The following is an 18,975-nucleotide window of genomic DNA, read 5'->3' on the forward strand; positions in this document are numbered from 1 at the left end:
GGGAATTTTAATGAGGGCCGCTGCAGAGTTCCCCCTCCCCTGATCGGAGGAGTCGTGCTCTCCGCGGGCTCAAATCCAAACTGTCCCGACAAAAAGAAGACCTTAAAGTTACCTGACGGGAGAGGAGGGAGCGGAGCGCCGACATGAAACTCAACTGTTGGCCACGGGCCAGTCAAACAAAGTGGGAGATTAGCCCGTGGGACACCTGTTGACTGCAAACAAGTTCAGATGCACTGACTCAGATCAACCAAAGCCGACTGTGCAATGAAACCTGTGCTCGGCTATTGTGCCATTTAATCTCCGCAAAGCCTCACTGCTCGTCTCTCGTGGTGCACTGCTGCAGAAACATTAAAGCTGCAGGATCTTTGACGGACAAGCTTCCAGAGCAGCTGATATTGATGTGAAATGCTTAATTGATTAATTGGCAATCCTTTACGTCATTAACTTAAAAAAAACTATATTCCTACAGCTTGCTTTTTATTCATGTATTTGTTTTATTTTAGACGAAATGAGAACACAATTTGCTCCAGAATCTATAACAAAATAAAGTCCTGAAATAAACATGGATGAATATAGAGGACAGTGGACCATTGCAGGGCATATTCATTCATGCTCCACATAACCTCTGAGTCATATATTGGGGAGGGTAGGAGAAACAAATAGGATGGCTACAATGTATTCCTTATATTAGCGCTAATTAAAGAAAATACATTTTGCAGATAATATACGCCCTGCAGGCTCCAGTGGGCTTCTTCTTTTACCCGGATAGTTTTAATCTCTTTTAATCTGACGACTCATTTTTAAAAACCTTTTAGTTTGAGTTATACTAAAATAGAGTCACATTAGACCATTTCATAAGAGTCTTTGGTCAGTTAAGTGTAGAGTGCTACAGGTCAGTTCTCAACCTGTGGGTCGGGACCCACTGAGGGGGTCACGTGATTTATCTGAGGGGTCACAAGAAGATTAACAGAGTAGGAAAGAGATTTTGATTCTTGTGAAATGTTGAACACTTTCAGGATTTAAATGTAAATATCTGAAAACCGCTGGTGGAACAGCTCACAACTTATTACCATATGAGATGTGTGGTGGGAACCACTGTTCTATAGGGATAACAGAGAGTAGTGTTGGTGGTAAGGAGTGGATTTTTGTTCAAACCTCTACAAGTGAAGCTACTCCTTCCTTCGTCGGAGGCCCCGAGAGGCTTTCATAGACCTGGCAGCCTGAGTCACACTCCTCTGTCAGAGCAGCTCTTTCTCCTCTAATCCCACACCTCTTAAACAGCAGCTCAAGCGCTGAATCTGCGTGGAGGCCGTCAGCTGGTCGATCTATTAGGAGGTTAAACCACTTACCCGTCCATATGGGAGGCAACAGGGGCGTCTAACCTCGGCCGGCACCCTGGTATGAAACGGCACATTGCTCGACCAAAGGCCTGAATCAACAACGGGTAAACAAAGTCTGGTGTTTTTCTGCATGAGGAGATCAACAGCAGATACAAGTGGGCCACGATCACATGGGTGAGGAAGAGTACGGCCGGCTGGTTTGACAGAGTACAGACACAAAGTGTGCTGACTAACCGTGTGAACAAAGCATATATAGATGCAGAGGCAGGTTTAGCTTTGACGAAACAATCAAAAAGTGATTCATTGCATTCACCTTTTAATACAGGGAAACAGCCACACAGATATGACCTAAATATCAGTCAACAGGAAAATAAATAAAGTTATATATGCTAATAATCCTTTCCAAAGGTATAAAACGGCTCATTAGAAACTTGCTTTCTCACTGTGTTGCTGAGGAATCACTTGTAACACAGTCCTGAGTCAGACAGTGACGATGTACTGCCCTTCACAGGCCACACAATATTATTGCACCCAATTACAGAACGTGACTCGGCACTTTTTTTTTTTTTTTCCAGACCTTCATTAAGTCATCCATCATGGCTACACTCTCACAGTTCACTGCACAAACTGCAATGCACTGGATTTAGGACGGCAAAAAAAAAAAAAAAAAGCCAAAACAAATGCTAGTCATTTTATTTTTAGCAGAAGAGATAAAAGGAAAACGAGTCTTATTTACAATCATTTCAAAGACAATATTTCGGGGCTACATTTCAGTTCAGACGCGTCTTCTTCAGCCTGGAGTTGTCTGCGGCTGCTTTGCGCTTACGTGACGGAGTGCCTGGAGCTTCTTCAGAGGCAGCTTCAGTCAGGTGGTACAGCTCGATAGGCGGGGTGGGCTCCTGGTTCAGTGCAATAAAGCTCAGCTTTAACACTTAATCCACGGAGTCTAAGTTAACACTAATGAAGTGATCTTTTTTTTCTTGCTATATAAAGACATTTAAAGATCATAAGACATGTTAAACAGTCTATTATAGTCAGCATATATGAATAAAACATTTTTACAAGGCGTATACACTGTCAGGATGCATCTTGTTACGTTTACATCAACATTACAACGAATTATCTAAGGCTTTGTTATTCGCAATACGCCGATAATTCATTTGAAACGCTTCTCTAACCTGCATGAGGTAGTCTGCGATGTACTCGGGCTTCAAGCATTGGACTCCGTGGGAGGTGGCCTCCGACACGTCCACTCTGAAGTCTCCGGGCTTCAGCCGGCTGAAGTCTGCAAACAGGTGAGAGGCCTCCTTGTACAAGGACGGGGAGGGACTCGGCAGCACCTGCACACACACACGCACACACACACACACACACACACACACACACACACACACACACACACACACACACACACACACACACACAGAGAGAGAGAGAGAGAGAGAGAGACCGACAGACAGAGACAGACAGAGAGAGAGACCGACAGACAGAGATAGACAGAGAGAGAGAGAGAGACAGAGATAGAAATACAGAGACAGAGAGAGACAGACAAACAGAGACAGAGAGACAGACAGACAGACAGACAGACAGAGACAGACAGAGACAGAGAGAGCGAGAGCGAGAGAGCGAGAGAGAGATTAAAAAGGTAATTCCCCACTTTGTTGTGATATGTCATAACGTCTGATTAAATCATTTGCCTTTTCGCTAAGCTTTCTTTTCTCAGCGCTTTGCTCTTTCAGTGATTGCACTCTGTGGTTGAAACTGTGAAGTAATACCAGCTCTTTCAGAGTTTTACAGCGGAGATGATTCACCTCGTCTGAAACAAAGACCAGCAAATGTCAAATGTAATGATTGGGCCTGTTGTTTTCAGAGTCATCTCCCAACTGAACGGATCACGAGGCGAGATGTGAATATGTATAATTAGATCATTTGACAGCGCTATAAGCAGATTATAACACATTATAAGTATGTTTATAATTAAATTAAATATATTAAATAAAGTACTACCAACTCTTCCTCTCTGATAAACAGTTAGCCGTTTGCCTGATTTGAAAACAGCAATAGTGACGAGTAGACGATGTAGGACTTCAACAAATAAACAAGCAGCAACCTTCGCTCTGCCAGACTGCAGTAACCGCCTGAAGCCTGACTCTCTGTTCTGGTCGATGTTCAGCATGACCGTCCATCCACTGAAGGCTCCCTGAAAAACATATATATATATATATATACGTTTAATAATGCATAGAGTACTTTAACACCCTAGTAGCAGACAATACAATAAGGACAGTGATGAGGACAGTGATGAGGACTGTCGGTACCTCTTGCTCCGAGCGTCCCTGCAGGGTTTTCCTCCAGCGCATGGCAGCTAACGCCAGCCTCCTCTGCTGGGAGGTGATGGAGGGCAACGCGTCCAGGATGGAGCTACTGCCCCACTCGTACTCGTCCTCCTGGAACACACACACACACACACACACACACACACACACACACACACACAGGTAAGGATGAATAAAGCCACTCTAAATAGGAGTGTTAATAGACCATAAATCCTCAGATCCTGACCCGGATGAAGCGATCCACAGAGCGGCAGGTCTCCAGGTACGAGCGGTGCAGGATCCATTTGCCCGCCGCCATGGCTGCCAGGTACTTCTCGTTACGCAGAGGAGTCCCTACGATGATGTGGGAGCAGCTGGGGTCGAACGACTGCTTGTCCAGGACTACGCCGCCTAAAATACCAAACAGAAAAAGACAGGAAGGACAGAAAGAACTACAGATGAGACATTCTGCACCTAATCTGGAGTTATAGCTACAGACCTGATATGAAAGATTGAACAGTGTTTTAAAAATGTATGAACAGCTGTCAAAGTTCCTTCAATGAGACCGACCTGCTGACTCACTATAAGCTGTTGTAATTGTTATTTATCCAGTTGTAGGCTCATTACTTCCTAAACACATGCCCTTATATTTAAAACATGCGCAGGCACGCTACTCGTCCATGCAACCCTGAATTGTTGTGTCACTTTGTGGGTGAAGTATTCCTTTAATGTCTCTCTTTGTATAAGTTTCAATAAAGATTATAAACAGCAGTGGTTTATTGGAGTATTCTAAGCTCACGACAGGAAACGTCTGCAGGAGAAAATATTCCCAGACCCGAGAGGCAGTTCCTCCTTTTCAGTCAGCAGGGATCAGCTCCTCTGACTCCAGGCCTGTGGTGTGTTTCTGCAGCGTGATGAAACACTGGTGGAGCCCTAACTAGGTGGAAGACTCACCAAGCTCCTCTATGAGGTGACTGTAGTCGATGCGTTCTTGTGGGCTGAGGGAGGACAGCTGAAATCTGGGCGGCTGCTTCTCTTCCTCACGCTCCTCCTGAGAGACGGAAAGAACCTTTTTTTAGCGCCAGCAGCTTGTTTTAAAGACGCCGTATTACAGTCACGTTAACGCATCAACTTCTCGTTGTCAATGTAAACTCAATGTAGACTCTTCACCTGTGGCTCCGGCGCAACCGGGGGGTTGGCCAGAGGGAAGGCGATGCTGGGCGCTTTGGGGGTGAGGATGTCTTTCTCTGGCTCCTCTGTTGGAGCCGCGGTGACTCTCTGGCCCATGTGCTGCTCGATGACGTCACAAGCAGCTGTGAGAGGACACAGTGAAGACAGTGAAAGTGCATTAGTTAAAACTGAACGTACAGTATGTTCTCTACAGGATTGGTTTGCACCAGCTATTTGTAAACCTGACACATAGGTATGAATCTCTCCGATCTCTTACCCATCTCCACCAGCTCAGAGTCCGTCAACGAGTCCCTGAAGTGAGGGCGATTCTCTGCGGTGGGCAGAGGTGGAGGTGCGAGGGGCTCAGAGTATTGCGACGGACTTCCGGGCCACTGTAAATTATCAGCCAGCTTGGCTCGCTCCTCCCTGGCTGTAGGGTCGTCCCAAACTATCTGCTCACTCTGAGACGGCTCTGTGTTGATGTCCAGAGCTGCTTCTCTGGGAACCCTGAAGTCAGGACGGAATGAGGTGAATGGATTTGGGTGAGGAAGTGTGTGAACTTGGTATCCAGGAGCTACTAAAGCAGGAAGGAATCATTTGACCCGTTTCATTTAAAATACAATGAAATTCATTCGGTTTTATAGCACAACAATAGTCCTAAAAATGATCCCAATTTTGCTTTGAGAGGCTTTTTAGTTTTAAAAAAACGATCTTCCTTACCTCAGAGCTTCCAGAGTACGTCTGCTCCCGCAGCCTCCGAACCGGCTCCCATCAGGTGTGTGGGGGGCCGAGTTGCCCCCCCCCGATCCCATCCTGCTGAGTCTGACCGAGGTGCGCCTCCCTGTCGTCAGCTTGGTGGCTGACATGATCTCCTGGAGCTGTCTTTGCAGGTTCTCTCTCATTTCTAGAGTCTCTGAGACATCTGGACACAAGAGATAATCAACCACACGAATCAGCACGCTCTTCAAAACAGGCAGAAGCTTTGTGGGAGTAAACAACAGTTGGGAAAATAGGAACACCCACCGTCTTCTTTATCTACGCTTCCATCGCTGACGCGGCGTAATGTTGAGACTTCTTCTGTGGCAATGTGTCCACACTGAAGGACAGATAATTAAACGAACAAACAGAAAGACAATTCCATGAGACACTCCAGCATTAATGACATACTTCTCTATTAGATGTTACTAAGAAGTTATTGATTCCTGCAGAACAGTGTCCAGTGTCAGGGTGAATCTTAGAGGTGCATTTGCGTCATTACGGAGACCCACCTTCTCGTCCTTCGCCTCGGTGACGTCTTTGAGTTGGGTTCGTGTAAAAGGTGGAGACCTCTGAGAGCTGTTGGGCACCTGGCTGAGGGTCAGGCTCATCTTGGGGTTGTAGGTGAAAGGGTACAGAGACTCGGGGACGTGCTTCTGTTCCTCAGCACACTGATCAAGACGACGCAGCACATATCCAAAAAACAGAGGCTTATTAGACACAATAATTCATTTCATGAAACAAAGATGAGGGGAAACACAGCTGAAACTCCCATTTGTCTGCAAAATAAGCATCTCAACGCGGTTTATATTTAATATTCTGCTTTGTTGATGTTTTCTCTCTCCTGTGACAGATTCAGTTTCATGCATACTGAGACAGGCTTTGGACCCCCTCTGGTGTGGAGTTATAGGAATGCAATCAAAAAAGTGTAAAGAGAAATATCTAAACATAAAATAATAATAATAATAATCATTTATTTGTATATGTTAATTCATTTGGGTATAAATATATTTTATTAATTATATAATTTATAATATAAATATTTATTTTTGCATATAAATGAATGTGAAATACATAATTATTCTTTTATATTTTGTTGTCTTTCTATTTCCAAATTATTGTATTTACTTGATTCTTCTGTTATTTATTTCTCTTTATACTTCCACATTTATTTTCTTATTCTTTTACAGATTTATCTTTATTTATGGCATTCCCATGACTCAATACTCTTCACCTTTATTGGGGTAAGTGGTTATAAAAAAATGCATAAATACATATCGACATGATTAAAAACTCAATCAAGTTGAGTTTTGTAGTTGGTCTCAATGCAATTTACTATTTTTTGCAATCATACGATATCATTTACAGTACGGTGGATCAGACCTGGACTAATTGTTTGTTCAGTTAAGAGTAAAAAACAAGTTGAGTCGTAAAGTAAAGAGCTTGGGTTATAAAAACAGTACTAAACGTACAGCCTGCAGCCAGTACTGGGAGACCACATGCAGCCCTCTCTCCTTCACGCCTCTGTACTCCCGGGTGTTGTCGCCCACACGGCCCTGGTAGAGGTAGTGTGTCACGGTGTCGTCACAAGCCCACCTACAGACACGTTGACAAAGGAATGTTTGTACAGCTTGCGTCCACATTTACTGAAATACAAAATACAAAATGTTAACTAATCCTTGACATGAAGTTTGCAAAAATGTGTCGAGTACCTGAAGTCGGCTCCGAGCGAGGCAGCGATGGCGTTGAGTTCACTCTGCATTTTGCTCAGCTTCTTTCCCACACAGACCACAACACCAGTCAGAGGGCCGGCTTCTTTTTCTGGGACCTTACAAGCAAATGTAATAATACTTGTGTTTATATATCAAGCGATATAGACAGTACATCGTCTACTCCGTCACATGTCCACTTTCCCCTCGTACTATACATGAGGTATCCTGTAGTAAGTGAGAGAAGATTTCATCAGCGTCACTATTTAATTAATTAAGAGAGTTTTGAGCTATCAAGTTTACAAACAGGCATACTGTATTTTCATGTATTTGGGTTTACCTCCTCCTCAGTCGTCTTGGTAAATTGGGGGCTGGCAGTGATAGCCTGCATATCTGAGGCTCTACTCCGGGTGCTATTGGCGAGAGACACCTTCAGGTTCCTGTTGATGACATCAGTCAGTGGGGTCTCCACCGTCTCTCCTGCTTTGGATTTTCCCGCTGGAGTCTCCAATGCTCCTCGAGCATCCTTAACAAAAAAGGAACAGTCCATAAAATAAAGCCTTTGTCATGAAGCTAAACTTGTATTTGTATCACTAGATTCTGCTGCTTCTCAGTGGGTCCCAACCTTAGCGTTGAAAGACGGCCTGAATAGCTGGTCTCTGCTGAGGAAACGAGAGGGAGTGTCCAGCTGCAGGGAGGCCTCCTTCTGAGGGGGGTTCCTTCGGCCGCCCTCCTGGTTTTGTTTGGGGGTGCCGATGTCCTCTTTGGGCTTCATCTCATCCAACACAGAGCGTAACACTTTGCTCCGGAGGCGAGCCAAATCCAGCGGAGTAACGGCCTTGCCGCTCTGGAGACCCAGCAAAGGGATCTCTGGAGACGAACGCGCCGGCGGAGGCATGGCCGTCCTCTGGGAGCCACCGACAAAACTCTCATCATCCCTCTCTGTAGAAGAAGAGAAGAAAACCATTGCTATAGCACAGGAAACAATGAAGTCACAACGGAATCACATAAACAACAACGATTACAGACACATTTTATATTATTTCAAAACGCGTAACAAAATATGGCACAAACAATTGGTAAGTTACTATAATTATTATCCGTTATGTTTCTACAGCCAGCCAATGAAAACAAAACATGCATTTATATCCACACGAAGGCTTTAATGAAGAAGCTTTTCTAACCTGATGAGGTTGGCAGGTCAACTAGAAAGCGGCCCTCCTCTGCCCTCTGGCCGGTCCGAGCAGACCCCAGAATCCAGTGCATGGTGACGGCTGGAAGCCCCCATTTCTTTGCTGCTTGGTACTTTGTGCCTTCGGGGCTCTGCAGCACCAGGTGAGTGCTGGCCAGCATGCCTTTCTTCTGGTTGGCCAGGCGCACAAAGTAATCCTGGACACTGCAGGAGAGAGAGAAGACGAGATTCAAAGACAGGTCGTTCACGCTGCTATTAGAGTACAAGTACAGTATGCGTACAACTGCTAATATTGTTGCTATTACTAGTGTAGGGAACGTTATGATTCATGTTATCGTTACATGAGGTCGGACTGCAATGTAACCGTACTTGGCTCCGAGGTGCTTGGCCAGCTCCACCAAAGACTCCCTCTCTGCTCCCGTGAACTGGCTGACAGAGAGGACACAGTCTTTGAGAGGAAAACGTCCGTCCATCAGAGGAACGGGAGTGAACAAAGGGTTGGAGGACAGCTGCAGAACACACTCCTTCTCCACACACATGGCCTGAAAATTTAAACAAAAACAAAAGCACACCTGTCAGGTATCGCGCTTACAAAGCAATAACAAAACACACAGAACCGATGGAAAACAAATATGTATTTCAAATCACCCTCCTCCCGACACAGATACAGTTAAAGCAGTCTGACTATGATCTCACCAGCCAGGTATCAGTGACCACCTCGTCCACTGTGGCCTCCACTGAACAGCCCAACAGTGGGACCACTGCATAGTCTGCCACAACACGTGTACGGCCCATCAGCACCCTGCCTGCATTTTCTGTCACCAGTAGCGAGAGCTGGGTCTCTGCCTCGGCGCCAAAGCCCACAAGAAGGAAGCATTTCCCGAAAAACAGGCCTGCCTCGCTGGCTTCCTGCAGGGTCAAGTCTGCCTCGGGTCCTCTGGTGAGGTTTGGCGCCCAAGACTGAGCAGGTGTACTGATGGACTTCCTGCTGTTGCCCTCTGCTGGTGGATGCATGTCCACTGGAGGATAAAAGAAAAAAATTACATTAGCTGTAATATAACTTATCTTGTAAAAATCTCTTAATGGTGTCCAATAAAACGGAGCTAATTCTTTAACAGATACCCACCGACTGTAGGGTCATCATCCATGTACTGAGAGAGCAGATCTTCCTCTGCTCTCGTCTGCCTGGGAGTGCTGGGACTGGCTGCAGGGGGACCGGCTGAATGCCGGGAGGAGGGAGTGCGGCGGGACGACGCAGAGACAGCAGCCGGTCCTGGAGGCAGACAGTCAGGGTGGAGGTAACGCGCTTCTGGGAGCAGACCGCCTTTGTGGAAACTGTCCAGCAGCCACTGCACTGTTACTACATGGGGTCTGAGAAGCAACATGCAGACATGACATCACAATCAACGATTTAACAGAAATCATGTCAACATCCTCTTAAAGCACGATCCTGTATATTTTACTTTGTGACTACATGTTACAAAACAATGTAAGATGTAGGATAAGGTAAGGATATATCCTACGCTTAGATTCAGAGAGGACTCAAGTCAATATAGCTTATAGTTTTACATTTTCTTATTATATTTTAAGGTATTTGATAGTATAAATCAAAGATTTTTTCGACTTGTATATATTTTTTTCTTTTTCTTTTTTACTTGTTTCACTACGAACTGACATTTAAAAAGGTTAAAATTCTGAAAATTAATGAATATTTGGAAGTGATGTTGGTTAAAGAAATGTAACTCAGTGAAAGAGTAAAATAATATCAATATGTATATAGATATTTTTGTCCTTGATGAACATCAGAGCAACGTATTGTTTTAAAGTGAGGCACAGGTGTTAGAAACTTGCTTTCGGCGAGGATGCAATAAACGTTATGTAAAGTAATAATCTTTGCAGCTCAGACCTATGTGTTGCTTTGAACAGAAAACTCTTGAGGTCCTGGTCCAGCTCTCCCATGACCACATGTGTGAGTTCCTCACTGGGCTGGTTGAAGCGCAGACCTCCTGCAGCGTTCACAAGACGCCGCAGCTTCTCCAGCTTCTTCCCTGGCAGGCCACACAGGTACAGCTGCACAACGTTCAACAAAGCGTGAACGAAAAGCCTCATCGATGTCTTTCTCATTATCAAAAGATGATCACGACAAAATAGTGGAAATGGAAATCTCCACTCCTTAAGAAAAGGAACATTGTTTTGTTTACCTTACAGCCATCAAAGATATCATCGGCTGGGCAGACGGTGAGATCCAGAGTCTCAACGGGGTCGGGAGCTTCCAGGCGGCTGATGGTGGCGTTGGTGAGGGCCGTGTCATTTATTGTCATGCTAGCATTCACAGAGATGTGGCTCAAGCCCAACAGAGATGGACCCTCTAGAGTTAAAAAACAACAAAAAAAAGATTCTTCAATATATGTTACAGACTGACAAAAATACTGCACACAACAAACTATCTGTGGTCTGTGGCTCACCCTCCTTCCTGCTGGTGCCAGTGGGGGTGGAAGTGTGCGGTCGAGTGGTCTTTGATGCGTTACGCTCCACGGTGTACCTGCTCTCGTCTTGACAGAAGCCCTTTTCTATGCTGTCAAACAGCCAGTGCAGAGACACGCAGTACACATTCCACTTCCTTGCACACTCGTACTTCTGACCTGCAAACAAATACAAACACTTACAAACGACACCGGCAGCAATAGCGGAACCCATTGGCGCTGAAACTGCTGGTGACGCACCTGTTGGCTCACTGACGATGAGGTGCGTGCACTCATTCATTTTGAGCTGACCGGTGTAGTTGGCTCCATGCTGATCACAGAGCCGCTGCACCTCTTTGCGCTCCGTGCTGGAGAGGCCAGTCACACAAACAGTGCAGCCACGCAACACAGGGCACAGGTAGTCCTCAACGGGGAGATCTGTATACCTGAAAAAACTGAAGGAGGCAGAACGAGGTGTTGATTATCATCCAAAGGGTTTTTTATCATAATCACAGGTGTTACCATAAAATGGTTACAATGTCATATAACTCTTTGATGCACAGATTTTTGGTAATATTGACTGGTAAAGCTTCAAATCCTGAAGGTTTTTAATAAACCATGCACGAAAGAGGCCAAGAAAACATCACAAAAAAAAATCCATATGTCTCTTTCTACATAGAAATGTCCGTTTTAAAGACAGTGCATACCTGTTCTGAGATTTCTCCCAGCAGGCTTTGACCCACGAGGGCAGCAGGACGGGTTTACCCAGGCTGGCCGCTACCAGGTACTTCTTGCTGCCCACCTCTCCGGCTATCAGGTGAGTGACCGATACATTTAGATCAAGATAGACCCGTCCACCCATGAGCTGAACCAGCTCCATCACGTCTGCCTGTAGAGAGAGAGAGAGAGACACACAAACACATCAGAGAACACTTAAGAAGGCGCTGTGCTGTGCTAACCCCTAGGGAGAAGATGAATTGTGCATTATGTTACACTGTAATGACCAGCTTTCATATGATTTGGTCCTTTTCAGACTTTCTCACCTGAAAAGCACCATACGTAGTGAACTTACCCGCGTTGCTTTATCCAAGCTGGTGCAGGAGATAGTGATGTCAGCCATGGCCATGTTATAGATGGGCTTCTCTGCTTTGGGGACGCAATGCTGCTGCTGCAGGCAGTACAACACCACCAGTGGACTCACCACACGGCAGCCGAGCTACACGTCGAATAACAAAGAGTGAGAAAGAGAATAATTACTCTCTGCGACAGGGGCTTCACCAGTTAACCGTGAAATCCAAGGTTTCGATGTATCAAATATTGAGTTAGACCTTTTTGCAGTGCAGAAAGGCCGGTGTGGTGAAGCTGCTGAAGACAAACAGAGACCTGTCCTTCTGGTCCATCCGTAAAACCGCATCTTCATTGATGGTTTTCAAGTGCTTGTCAGACTGCAGCTCCAAAATGGCCTGTGTGCACATGAGAAAAAGGGTCACCATCCAGTACAAACGAACAGACATTAGTACGATGGCAAAAGTTATTCATCAATATAAGATTTGATAATGGACTTTACCTCGTAAGCCTTGGCAGCATACTCAGTTTTTTGGGCTGTATTTTCCACAAACTTCACAATGAAGCCTTCTCTGTCTCCTTTGGACATGGCTAACTGAATAAGGACCAGAGAAAAGGACATTAACGTTTGTTATGATGGCGTTAGCTAGGCTGAGCACTGCAGTAACGTTAGCCTAACCGAGAATAACGTTATGACACAACATATATTTAATACTAAACTGGCTACGTCGCGTTATATGTAAACAATCTTAGCCAACTAGCTAACATTGCTAACTTTAAATAGTCTCGATAATGTTAACTACCTTAAACCGATCAACTTACCTGTTCTTTGACGCCAAGCGTGACGTTATAATGTTAAAAATACATCAAATAACTTTACATATTATCATAAACAAGCGGTCTCCACAGTGTTGGGTAAATGTCGGCACATTTTTGTAATAATATAACGATAATAGCTTCGCAAAATTGAAACACCAGCTTTGTTGTTATTATTCGCGCCAACGACGCAACTTCCGGTGTTGCCTGCTAATTCCACCGTGTGGAGTCGGACTCTAGTGTTGAAAAGATCCGCAGCGTCTACATTTAATGGTCAACGTATGAGCGTTATCGTAAAAATGCAGTAGAACTTAAGCGATACAATTATGAATTGGTTTGAAAATATGAGCAAAATTAAAAAAGCCTGAAAAAATTAAAAACAGTAAAAGTCTGATTGATTGATTCATACTTAGCCCTATACTTATAATGCAACAATTCCTACATTTCTGATCCTACATCAGTGTAACCTTCTCATACAGTCTATGAGTGTAACCAGAGTGTATATAAGAAGGTGTGACGTTGTAAGACATTAACCTAAATAAGAGCCATGTCTAGACTAGTTTATAGTTTAAAACGTTTTCTAATCAACAGTTTTTAGCCTAAATGTGAATAAATTATGCCAGGTTTATGAGGGAATACCAAAATCCTAATCTATAAAACCTACATAATAATATCCTTTATGTCTCTATTAAATGAATATGTATTATCAGCCAATCTTCCGTAAAACAATATTAATATAAGCTTTAATTTCTAAACATTGTTGCAATTGTTTATCCTTAAAATAACGCTTGTAACAAAATACGCAAGCTCCTACAGGAAACCTATCATTTGTGTTCAAGTTTATGAGTAAAGCAACATTTTGATAGCATGCAGAATAAATAGCATGCAAGCATGAAATGTTAAATCATCTCATTAAATTCAGAGAACAGTTTATGGCGTTGCAGATCGTAGCAACGTTCAAATGAGATCTGTGACTTCGACAAATGTAAATACAAAAGAACAACACTGTGGGTTCCCTTTTATTCTTAAAATTTTATGTACAAGTGCGACTGATTTTTTTTTTTTTAATGTACATTCATTATAGAAAGTGTATATACGTAATATTACATTGAACATTTCACAAATTGCACTAGTCTTTCACATAGAGTCACGATCAGTCAACATCATTCGTCATGTCTTAGCAGAAGCTCATTTCCATTGGTTATTATTCACTTATAAATATTCTAGTGCTTTTTGCATTCTGGGGGAAGGAGAATCACTTTAAAAAAAATGTGAGGCAGAAAAGGGGAGCCTTCAAAGAGAGAGCAGAATGAACTGTGAATTAAGATCAGAGGGATAAGAGGCCGGACATTTGGAGATCAGATCTGTGTCCACTTTGAGAGGGTGACCAGACCAGACAAGAGGTCAGCATCACTCTGAGGGTTCAAAAGACATTTTCTTGAGGAGCAACAAGGCAGCGAGATCTTACACATTTGTTTTCCGATTTCCTACTTTAACATTTTTCTTCCTTTTCCATATCCATTATATAGACTAGTAAATGACATGTTTATGTAAGAGGTGGATAGGTCCTGTGCACAAATGTGTCACAAACATGGCCAAGCATATCCCCTGTTCAGGATTTGGATAAAGTGTAGCCAATCGGGATATGACAAAGAGGAATAAGATGATAAGAGAAGAGACAGTTAACTTATAAGACGCCTCAGTACTCCAATGTCTTTCTCATGAAAAAACAAAATCTAGAGTAAAAAATATATCCATACAAAAAGTAAACTCTTCTGTGTGTCATTGGAAGAAACAAGAAAAGTAGCACAGAAACAAAACAAATGTGGTCATCCGTTAAAACAATTTCAAAAGTGTTTGTGAAGACTTGAGTGCCATTTGTAAGGGGAGAGGAGAGTGATGCTGGAGGAGGTGTTGCAGAGATTTTGGTGACGGTCAATGACGGCCCGCTCTCCTCCGTCTTTCTCTCTCTATCTCTCTCTCTCTCTCCATCCCCTCGTCTGGGAGCTGGACAGTCCCTCTCTGAGCTGCAGCCGTTGAAGCAGCAGGGCAGTCTGGGTGCCTGAGCGTGACTGTGAGTGTGTCCATCAGCCTTGGTCTCCAATGTCGTTGTCCACAGGGGGTGGGACGTTGGGCATTACCGGGGTGCCAGTTCCTGCTGTAAGGTAACCCGCTACTCCTGGACCTACAGGTGACAGGAACAGAGACACAAGTCAGACCAGGTGCTAACGGCGGGATTAGCCGTGGTGCTAGTGGTGAGCTACAATGATGAACTAAACTCAAAGACTACTTTACGTATGGAGGCGTGATCACTACACTGACTAAGCTTTTCAGGGTATTTGTGATAGTTCCTGAAACTGGATTGCGATTAGTAATAGTTGGTGGATGCAGATGCAGATGAAGTTATTGTTAGCGATTTTTAAGATGGAGAGGTGGGAATGGAAAATTAAAGTGTGGGTCAAAGATGGAGGTAAAGGGGCAAGGAATGGCAGTAGGAGCGAGGTCAACGTCTACCTGCATCAGAGCAAGAGAGAGGAGGGCTGGGAGGGCCCAGCTTAGGAGTCTAGAGCCCACCTCGCAGTGGGCTACTGGCGGCCATGAGAGAAGGAGTGGATACCCCTGAGGAGGAAACGTGGAGGACAAAGAGGAAGGGAAGGGCAGAGCCAGGAAGTTATAGGACGTGGAGACAGAAAGGGTCTCTGGGTTCAAGCACAAGTGAGGAGTCAGCAACAAAAGGTGGTTTCAGGATAAAGCAAAGCATTAAGATTCAAGAACAGCTCAGAGAAAGGCACACAGGACTTACCTTTGAAACACAGACAGGAAAATAATGTCAACAGCTTTGCTCGTTAGGAAAATGTCCGTTTTTTGTGATGCTGAGTGTTCAATAGCAGGTTAAGTTTATAGAAATACTTTACCTGTCAGGTAACCTGCGGTCTGAGACTCTGAGATGAAAAGATCATGTTTCTGGTCTTTGAAGGCACTCCACACTGAAGACTTGGCAAGAATCTCATTCACCTGCAAAGAGTTTCAAATAGGACAAATAACCAGTGTGATGTAACTTTGAACAATCAACAGTACTGATCATTTAGTGGTTTGAACTGATAATGCCGCTGGTCATGTATTCCCATCATACCTGCTCTCCGTACTGCAGACTGCGGGTCATGGACTTGAGAGCCTTTACTATCTGGGCCTTAGTGGCTGAAGGGTTGTCTAATGTCTCCAGGCCGATTCCTTCCAGCAGCTTCAGGAGATATGGGACCAGCTCCACTCTGAGAGCCTGTTCAGTTCATTAATAAAAAAAAAAATGTTATTATTTATTTTACGTGGTCATCAAACATGATGCACACAACCAAATCAAAATGAATGGTGACAGTTTACCTGGGCCACTAGTTCTGTCTGCTCTTTCTGGAACATGCGGTTGAGAGCTTCACAAGCTAACCCGGCCATGTCGGCCCGAGCTTTCATCCCAGTCATGAGGGGGCCGATAGTCTCCAGAGCGGACATGGAGCGCACACACAGCTAGACAAAAGAACAACACAAACAGTGCGTCATGGTGTGGAAAGGAGACAGCTGCACTATCTATAAATTGTTTGTTGGCAAATCTTAAGAAAGCAAAGTGAGACTGTGAATGTTCGTAACACATCAACTCTGGTCTCTTCCGAGTGTGAATCCTTAAAGGGGTTTAGCATTGTGCACACAAACCGAGACACAGTATTGCTGTTAAAAGTTTGGAGTCGTCGAGGTTTAGAAAGTCGTGAAAGCTTAAAAAAAAAAGTCAGCTATATCTGCACGTTTGGCTCCTCACCTCATTGTCTGACAGCACGTGGATGAGGCGGATGGAGCTCTTGGGCACGGCGTTGTTCTTGTGGTTGAGTGCTGCCAGGACACGAGGCAGGTGACCCAGAGGAGGAACCTGGTCGGCCAGCTGGCTCTGCGAGCTGAACAGACAGACTGCTGCCGTGGTCACGGTCTCCAGGGCCTCACCCTGCAGGAGACCACAGGAAGACGTGAAAACGTCAGTGTAAGAACTAGAGCTGATCTCGACCAAAGAAGTTCTGAGTCAACTAACACGACTTTGTCAAAATAAAACTGAGTTTCTCCACAAAGAATCACACAAAAGCGGCACTTTAAATCTTGTGCGTAACAGAGATGTGCTCTGAGGTTTGTTGGACAGAAGTCATCCCTGAAACAAAAGCATTCAAAATGTGCGTTTGTGTTTCTCAGCAAGGAAGCTCACATTGGGGTTGTTTTTCTCCAGCAGCTCAGTCAGGGTCTCCAGAAGAGACACCAGGAACTCTCGTGGCTTGCGGAGCACCCAGCCTGGCTGAGCAATGAAGATGCGCAAGAAGACACCACCAACTTCTAGCTCGCCCTGTCCGGCTCCATAAGCCACGGTGAAGTCCTCTGGCAACTGAGCACACAAACAAAGAATCTACTGTCACATTAAATCATACACAACAACATATTTCATTGGGCATCCCTGTGGTGCATAATTACAACAAATCATCCTTGAATTCTATAATTACTGTTTTATTGTAAGTAATATACGATTACACTTACTCTCCAGTTCACATCAGGATTATCCTTCTGCTGTTTAAAGTGCCTGGAAAAAAAAACAAAGAACACTCCAATATTTCAAACTACTCAGCTAGGTGTTGGTTAGATAAGGTATTGAATTGGGCTCATGTCATACTCAAGCATCATCTCCCGGACAGTGGTGGACACCGTCTCCCTCGAGCTGTCATTCCAGATGAGCTCCGGGTTTTCGTGCGTTCCCTCAAATATGTGCACGGCTGCCTCGGCGTTGTCTCTCATGGCGTCCATGAACACGCCGGGAAGGAAACGGATCAGCGTTAGACGCACCTGGCAGAGATGAGGATATACGATGACGCAAGGAGGACATTTATCTTTTACATTTTTCTATTCATATTATTCATTCTTATTCATGTCAAGACGGACCTTTGGCCCGACCAGCTTGTCTGAGGTCATCTTGGAGAAGAGCTCTGCAGTCTGTGTGCGGACTTGGGGATGTGTGCAGTTACAGAAGAGGTCCAGCAAGTAGATCAGAGCACCTGGGGAACAAATGGATCAACATGAGCATCTGTGCGCTCAGAATTCCCACAAATATGGAAAAGAAATGAAGGAATTACACTGACCTTTAGCCATAGCCTCTTTGACTATCTTTGTGTTGGAAGTCAGTGCATACAAGGTTTCCAGCACCATTTGTCTGCCTGAATGATGCACAAAAAAAAAAACACGTTAGTCCACAGAAAGTGGAGAGCAAAGAGCAAAATTTGTAAGCCTATAATTTGTTTTAAAGAGTCTTTTTACTGGAGGGGAGCGAGTGAAGCAGCAACAGAAGGTTGGACAACACCAGCGACTCGGCAATGTTGCTAACGCATTCTTGATTTGAGGTCACTGTATTCACAACCTGCAGAGGAAACACATTATGGGTAAAATGCACAGACATTGGGAACCACGGTCATAATTAGATATCAGGACCAAGAACCTCTACCTCCAAAACCAGCTGCTGTACTCTGCCAGCTCCGTGAACCCGCAACAAAGAGAAGAGCAGTTTGAAATGGCCGATGCACTCCGACTCCGAACCTGAAATCACACAAAGACGACAGCTTAGAAAAGTTAAGACATCTAAATGAAACTACTACAGAGTAGAAGTGGAGGAAGTGTCACATCCTACCGGGGTTGTTCTTGATGACATTGCGGAGAGCCTCTAAAGCCATCTCAGCGAAGCGGAGCCTCTCAGCGTGCTGCTGGGACTCCACTTTGTTACTCTGACTCATGGCCAGCAGAGTGTGGAGGTACTGGGCCTGGGAGCCCACATAGTCCAGAAGGCTTGCTGCAAAGGCTTTGGGGTACTAAAAACAGAGATGGAAACACATTACAAAAAGGTTTGAAGTCTATTTTATGTAGCAAATAAACCAAATAGACAATTAAATGAGACAAAAACGACACTATGTTGTTCTTTAACTCACCTCAAGAGGATATGTCGGTTGCTCATTGTAGACCCGCACAAAGATCTCCCCAACTATCAGCTCTTTACTGTGATCACTGAACACAAACTCTGCACCAAAGCTTTTATCATTTTCTCCCTGTAAAGAGACCATACAAAGGATGCACGAATAACGTGTT

The 18,975-nt window shown here is 44.4% G+C and overlaps 2 protein-coding genes across 6 annotated transcripts in view; both read right to left on the reverse strand.

Moving 5' to 3' along the window:
* Positions 1 to 1,670: 1,670 nt before the first annotated feature.
* Positions 1,671 to 12,999, reverse strand: topbp1 (DNA topoisomerase II binding protein 1). The gene is made up of 28 exons (XM_068710111.1): positions 12,832 to 12,999; positions 12,512 to 12,604; positions 12,273 to 12,407; positions 12,017 to 12,160; positions 11,652 to 11,833; positions 11,206 to 11,399; positions 10,948 to 11,124; positions 10,684 to 10,850; positions 10,389 to 10,552; positions 9,609 to 9,853; positions 9,179 to 9,501; positions 8,852 to 9,024; positions 8,475 to 8,686; positions 7,916 to 8,232; positions 7,631 to 7,816; positions 7,294 to 7,409; positions 7,054 to 7,177; positions 6,094 to 6,252; positions 5,849 to 5,921; positions 5,546 to 5,747; positions 5,103 to 5,332; positions 4,826 to 4,968; positions 4,610 to 4,706; positions 3,903 to 4,066; positions 3,659 to 3,787; positions 3,451 to 3,540; positions 2,519 to 2,680; positions 1,671 to 2,239 (listed from the first exon to the last, which is right to left on the reverse strand). Exons 2-28 carry the CDS (start codon positions 12,596 to 12,598, stop codon positions 2,111 to 2,113), a joined length of 4,524 nt encoding a protein of 1,507 aa, XP_068566212.1. The 5' UTR covers positions 12,599 to 12,604; positions 12,832 to 12,999; the 3' UTR covers positions 1,671 to 2,110.
* An 827-nt stretch (positions 13,000 to 13,826) lies between these two features.
* The window catches only part of LOC137871969 (dnaJ homolog subfamily C member 13), a 28,285-nt gene continuing 23,136 nt past the window's right edge, over positions 13,827 to 18,975 (reverse strand). For 4 of the 5 annotated variants that reach the window (XM_068710117.1, XM_068710115.1, XM_068710114.1 and 1 more), the window contains 14 exons: positions 18,819 to 18,935; positions 18,524 to 18,701; positions 18,341 to 18,432; positions 18,157 to 18,256; positions 17,982 to 18,056; positions 17,785 to 17,897; positions 17,519 to 17,688; positions 17,386 to 17,428; positions 17,063 to 17,236; positions 16,631 to 16,810; positions 16,204 to 16,344; positions 15,959 to 16,102; positions 15,741 to 15,840; positions 13,827 to 15,010 (listed from right to left, as the gene is read on the reverse strand). In XM_068710117.1, the coding sequence (XP_068566218.1) occupies positions 14,913 to 15,010; positions 15,741 to 15,840; positions 15,959 to 16,102; positions 16,204 to 16,344; positions 16,631 to 16,810; positions 17,063 to 17,236; positions 17,386 to 17,428; positions 17,519 to 17,688; positions 17,785 to 17,897; positions 17,982 to 18,056; positions 18,157 to 18,256; positions 18,341 to 18,432; positions 18,524 to 18,701; positions 18,819 to 18,935 (1,725 nt within the window). In that variant the 3' untranslated portion in view covers positions 13,827 to 14,912. Of the gene's footprint in view, positions 15,011 to 15,339; positions 15,445 to 15,740; positions 15,841 to 15,958; positions 16,103 to 16,203; positions 16,345 to 16,630; positions 16,811 to 17,062; positions 17,237 to 17,385; positions 17,429 to 17,518; positions 17,689 to 17,784; positions 17,898 to 17,981; positions 18,057 to 18,156; positions 18,257 to 18,340; positions 18,433 to 18,523; positions 18,702 to 18,818; positions 18,936 to 18,975 lie in introns of all 5 variants that reach the window. The other variant, XM_068710116.1, reaches the window with a different exon arrangement.

Source organism: Cebidichthys violaceus, unplaced genomic scaffold (genome assembly GCF_023349555.1).
Source record: "Cebidichthys violaceus isolate CVI_PGR_0920_01 unplaced genomic scaffold, fCebVio1.0.p SCAF_15, whole genome shotgun sequence".
In the NCBI taxonomy this organism is placed as follows: domain Eukaryota; kingdom Metazoa; phylum Chordata; class Actinopteri; order Perciformes; family Stichaeidae; genus Cebidichthys; species Cebidichthys violaceus.